The following is a 6,106-nucleotide window of genomic DNA, read 5'->3' as shown; positions in this document are numbered from 1 at the left end:
TTCAAGTCAATAAAATTATTATTTCTTTCATTAAGGCCAAAATAAACTTTTTATTTATTTAAATTTGTTAATTTATAATAAATGATAATAATAAAAATTATTATTAAAAATGCACTCTAATATTGTGATCCTTTGATATTTAATTAATATGCAATTCTAATGAGTGTTCACTAGCACAATAATGCATGCAGAATCGATATTTAACCATTATTAATAATTTGTTTATAACAATTGCTTAAGCAATTATCGTCGAATGTTAAATTGATATGCTTATTGCCTGTAAATACAGTGACAATGCATAATCGTAACGAAAACCACATATTGCACGTTAATTTTCCATTTGTTTATCAACAAAATAAAAAAATTATCAACAAATATTATTGTTGAATGTTTATGATTCGTTGGAAAAAAATTTAAGCTATAATCAAATTCGATATGTGTAAAAAAGTATAAGAAATCAAAATTTCACAATTGTTTAAAATTTGTTTATAACAATCGTTTGTTATAACAATTGTCGTTAAAAATTAGAATGATATGATTATTTCCCATCAATCCAATTAAAATGCTTAATTGTGATGAGAACAACATATTGCACGTTAACTTTTCATTTGTTTATTAACGAAACAATTATTATTATTAACAAATATTAATTTTGAATTTTCATACTATTTTAGTGATTGTAAAAATAACCAATGAGCTGAGATAGCTTTCGGCTCACAAAAATTGCAATGATAATTCAATAAATGAATAATTAGGAAATTTTATGTTATAACAAATTGATAATGAGAGACTTCAATTAGCTGTATAATGTTTAAACAAATAGCTAATTAAAAAAGGGAAACGGCATTGGATTCCTCATGATCTCCCGAATCTGACACTATTTTTGGATTTTTTTTCCGTGCTAAAATCCCTTGACACTTTAATTTAGATCATTTTTTTTCAGTTTGGTACCACTGTGCGCCGGCGAGAACTGGCCTCGTTTTTCAGCTTTTTTTTCTTCTTTTCCTTTTTTACATAAAAAAAGGGAAAAAGAAACTCGTTTCATTCGCTTGACGAGGTAGCTTAACTCCAAACGCTGTTGACGATTTTGAAGTGCATAAAAAGAGATAAAAAGGAGTATAGCTCGGAACGTGTACAATGTTACATATAAAAATAATATGTACACATCTGAGACTCATGTTCATGTCGTCGGATTTGGTGTGTCAAGAATGTTTACCAATCTTTACAAAAAGATCAACAGAATAGATAATTTTCTAAATCATCATTTTTTTTTACGTATATATACTATGGGATCAGAAGCGGTGACATATTGCGTACTTGGATTATTTTAGTGAATAAAATGACTAATATAGTGAGAATGTATAAAGTGACGATAATTATAATTATGATAAAAATTAAATCTTTTTTAAATATAATTTGAGTGATGATGATAATGATTAAAGATGATTAAAGAAAATTATGCTACGCTAGATCGTGCACTCATGAATGTAGTTTTGTGGCAAAATAAACCAAGAGTGATTATACACAGTTTAAACTCGTTTCTCCGATTTGTTGAGTAAGAATACGAGACTTTATATAAATAGGTGGGCGCCGTTGTCAAACCAAAACACTTGGAACAAAAAAGATTTAAGCAAAATACAAAGTAATATAATGGATAAGAGAATAAGAGAAAAAAAATGCGAGAGCGAGAGTAACAATAAAAGGAACTTTATAAAATAAAATTCAAAACAATCGAGAAAGTGAATAATCGAGTGATGCATTTCCTAAAATTAGAATGCGAAATAATCAGTGTATATCTAATGTTTAAAGGCCTGCTACTGGGTTTTACCAATACATCTTTGAAGAAGCAAATGCATAATTAAATTAATTAATGCACACCGAGAGTACACTGCTAGTTCAGGGAATTTTTAAAAATGTATGATAGAAAAATGTAAGAATAATGATGTAAGAAGCATTACAGATTATGCAAAAAAAGTATCAGTATTTCTTCTGATTTTTCTTGGTTTATTTTATTGTGCTTTCATGGTAGTAAGTGTGAAGTAATTAAAAGAAATTTTTTCCATTAAAATTGAATTATTTTAAAAAGCTACAAATAGAAAAATATACAGTTTGGAGTTTGATATCAACAAAGTTCACAATAACAGAGTCTGTATGTGATGAGTATGACAAGAAGAGGGTCGCCGCACATTAACGATAAAGCCATAGAGCAAACTGGTCCGGGGCATTTACCTCTGTTATAAAACAGCCGCGTCCGGCCAAAGACACGGAGCTATTCCACAGCTGAGAGAGCACGTCGTCATTATCTAGCGGTTCGATTGACAACTCCCGTGCACAGGACATCGAGCCCGCCGAAGCTCTTGGCTGATGATGCTGCTGCTGCCACTGCTCCCTATTGTCGTTGCAAGTTTTTTCTCCGGATGCACGGGACATTGACGCTGCTGCTGTCGTTTCGTTTGCGGCCCGTGCAGCGGACACACGATGTCCGAGCTCGTTCTGCGTTTCGAAACAAAGTATCAATTTTTTTTCTCCTCCATCTCTCGTTCTTTTTTTTTTGGTCCGATCGAGCTCGTAACACGCGCACACACATGGTACGTGCGTAAATGTGCACTACAATGTATATATTAAAATGTATATATGTATACGAACTGGGTCGTGACTTTGGGACGACGCTGGGGGGTCGAGGGCAACGGTGGGAGGCTGCAAGAGCGGGAGGACAACGAGGAGGTCGAAATAATGCAGGATCTCGAGGACAGGGCCGTGAGCTTTTTCGGCAGCGACTGTTGCCTGTTCCGCCGAGATGTTGCTGCTGCTGCTGCCACCGCTGATTGGCTCCGATGATTTATTCGACTGGTATTGGCATAACGAGATCGCTCCAAGGTACCTAGCTGCGTAAAATGTGTTGTTCACAATTGACACGCGTCTGCTTCGCAAAGCGACATTATATTAATGCCTATCCGCGTGCGCGCGCGAGCTCTAAGGTCGCTACTTTCATTCGCTCCGCGTTATAATCTCGAGGAGAATGCTGTTCAAGAACGTCTTCGCTTTTTCACATAATCGGCAAGAATACCGAGGATACAATGGCTTCGTTCATAAATTATTTCATCCGAAGAATAGTTTTGACGCATTAAAAGTGAACTCTAAAGATGCCACAACAATATCAACAATGCGAGGCTCAACTTATTATTTCGAGTTTTCGAACTTTCAATCCGCTAGCACCCCCGGCGATTGGAATTTCTATACGTTGCAAAGCTAAATTAATCAAAGGCTTGTGGAGGCACACGAATACCAACGACGTCGCACGCTCGCTAAATTATCGTTCGATACACAAGAATAACACGCTCCTCGATGCCTTCGGGGGCTAAATCGCATTGTTAGGAAAATCGAGAGATTGTTTTATTCATTCGGAGCTTTTCGCACAAAGCACATACGCACAAAAGAGAAGAGAGAAATCCTTTACCTTGGAAGCGGTCGCAGCTGCTGACTTGAATCGAGCGTAATGTCCGTCCGATTTTGGTTGATGTTCCTCGTCGTCGGCCTCGCAACTTTTATAGTCGTCGTCATTATAGGAGATATCTCGACCGCCTTTGAGCCTGCCGAAATCGCGATAGCGCTCGGCGGGATCACAGTCCAAGCCGTCGAAATCCGAGGTGGAAGACGACGACGCTGAATAATCCTTTGGGGAGTCCGTAAAAAATTGCAAAAGATTGACGAGGAGCTTTTTCTTTATACGAGTCGACGTATAAAAGCCGTTATTATGCGAAATTTTCCTTATGTAGCGACTGTGACTTTATACATTTTTGCCTCTTCTGCTTTCCCTCTCTCGTTTTATACGGCCAGGCATTATTTTTATACGCGCCAAGCTAGCTCGCAGTCCATTACGCGCAAAAGAGAGAGAGAGAGAGAGAGAGAGATAAAAGGAGGGAGGAAAAAAGATCTTATTGATATTCCAAATAACAGACGTTTTTGTACGCTGGCTTGTGCGTCGTAAAAAATATTCCGACGTGTTATATTCTAATAAACCCAGGGGGATTTCTGTATTTATTATCATTTCTCTCGGTTGTATCTCTGCTTGCATACCTGGTCGTTAACGGGCCGAAGCATCCGCAGCTCGGAATATCGAGCAGCTGGCGCCAGTTGTCCTTTGATGCCGAAGAGCCAAGCCTCGTACTGCGGCTCGCCGCAAGTTTCGTGACTAAGTGCGCTCCATCGGGCCGTCTGCAGTAGGCGCGACAGGATCGACAATGTCAACTTTGTCACGTTGCGGCGCGCGTACACGTGAAACACACAGATACACATACACAGAGAGAGAGTGAGAGAGAGGGTAGAGAGGACTCGTACATGTACACATGGATTATTCATGAATAATATGGCTGCACCGAGTAGATGTAGTAGAGTGAGGCAAATTTACATCATCTCGCGCGTCTATAACGACGAAAACGACTACTACGTACGACGAGGTGAGAGACGCAGAAAGGCAGAAAGCAGTGCTTTTATCGTCTTACCGAGATCTTATGATAATTTTGGCTTTGTGCGCGTCTCTCGTTTAATAATTCATTTTTTGCACTCTCGTCACGAACGTTCCTTTATAAATACAGCGGCATTTGTGCGCTGCCATGCATCGAGATCGTACATACCTGATAAACCGTGAGAAAAATCAAGCAGGCCATTACGTCCCTGCCGGCGTCGTCGGCGCGGCCGAGGATCTTGACGTGACAACCGAGGCGCGATATCGTTGGCTCCGATCGGCCCGACGTCAAAAGCTCTCGATGCACGCACTCGCGCAGTATGTCCACCAGGCAGCACGAGTAGGGCACGTCGCCGCTCACCGGCGGCCCCGGCTTTTCCTCGTAATAATCGCCGCCGTCGCTCGAGTCGATTCTGCGAGAAAGCAACGTCGCTCCGTAAAGCCGTAAAACTGTTATCCAAGTCGAGCTTACTTTTGACCGTCGGTCATTCGTCCAGCTGCGTTTCTCTCGTTGACGTTGCCCACTCGGTCGTTGGCCTCGACGCTCGAGGAGTCGCCGTCGCCGAGCGGAGCCCAAGGCAGATAAAACCAATCGCGATAGGAATCGACGCCGCAGCAGTGCAGCTCCATTTGCAGGCGATCGACGCCGTGCCGAATGTCCCGATCGGTCGGATAGCGTCGCAGAGCCTTCAGCAGGCCTTGCTTCAGTCGTCGGCGCACGTTGCTCCAGTAAAAAACGCTGCCCGCGCAAATCCCGAACACCAGAATGCCCGACAAGCACGACAGCAGAACGTGCAGAAACAGCAGCCGATCCATGCTCTTACCTGCGTGCCGCGGTGAAACGTAATTGACGAAACTTTAGCGATCTAACCTTCAAGTATCGAAATAATGCAAATTGTAAAGGCTGACCGGCGTCTCGACTCATTCGGAGGGCTCGTTTACTCTCGAGATCGCGACAAATGGCCGGCCTCAGTGCGATCGCCGTCAGGTGTACCGGCAGGACGAACACGACGACGACGACGACGGTGGCGGGCCAGAGGTAGCCGTCACCGGGCTGCGCCACGTCCATGTGATCTCCCAGCTGGATCTTCAGGCTCCACGCCCAGCCGAGCAGCGACAGCGAGAACAGCAGTCCCAGGAGGCTCAGGTAGAATTGCGCTCGGCCCAAGCATCGCAGAGCCGACCAGCTGAAGTGGGCGCGCGGCCAGCCCATCGGTCTTCTTCGCTTTTGTTCCGGCCGATTCGTACGATCGCGCGCATATTTCGCTATTTCATCGAAACTATAACTACTTTGATGCTGCGTTGTATAGATGAGTCGCGGCTTGTTCGAGTAGTACCCGTAGATAAAATAAGCAGTAAAGTAATATGAAAGAAAATTATTAGTTGGTTATATTTTTTCGCCACCCGATGCTGAGTGGTTAGAATTCAAAATAGGTCTTTTAAACTATCAGTAAGTAAATAAATATTGGATGTATTTTATAATTCTATATTTATCTCAAATGCAAAATACAATTATATTAACATTGGTAAATACGACTATTTAACTTTTTTTCATAACCATTACATGTAATCATTTATAGATCGCCACAAAATTTAAAACTTTTATTACAATAATAACGCAATCATTCATTCCCTTGTTTC

General features: G+C 41.3%; 1 protein-coding gene across 1 annotated transcript; it reads right to left on the bottom strand.

Moving 5' to 3' along the window:
• Nucleotides 1-4,044: 4,044 nt before the first annotated feature.
• LOC106655965 (RDS/peripherin-like protein xRDS35) lies at nucleotides 4,045-5,678 on the bottom strand. Its single transcript, XM_023463431.1, has 4 exons — nucleotides 5,375-5,678; nucleotides 5,034-5,289; nucleotides 4,635-4,866; nucleotides 4,045-4,248 (listed from the first exon to the last, which is right to left on the bottom strand). The coding sequence occupies exons 1-4, from the start codon at nucleotides 5,676-5,678 to the stop codon at nucleotides 4,045-4,047; spliced, it is 996 nt and encodes a 331-aa protein (XP_023319199.1).
• Nucleotides 5,679-6,106: the final 428 nt, after the last annotated feature.

The sequence above is a fragment of the Trichogramma pretiosum genome, unplaced genomic scaffold (assembly GCF_000599845.2).
Source record: "Trichogramma pretiosum strain Unisexual culture from Peru unplaced genomic scaffold, Tpre_2.0 scaffold72, whole genome shotgun sequence".
Taxonomy (NCBI): Eukaryota; Metazoa; Arthropoda; class Insecta; order Hymenoptera; family Trichogrammatidae; genus Trichogramma; species Trichogramma pretiosum.
This window is presented reverse-complemented; position numbering and strand designations above follow the sequence as displayed.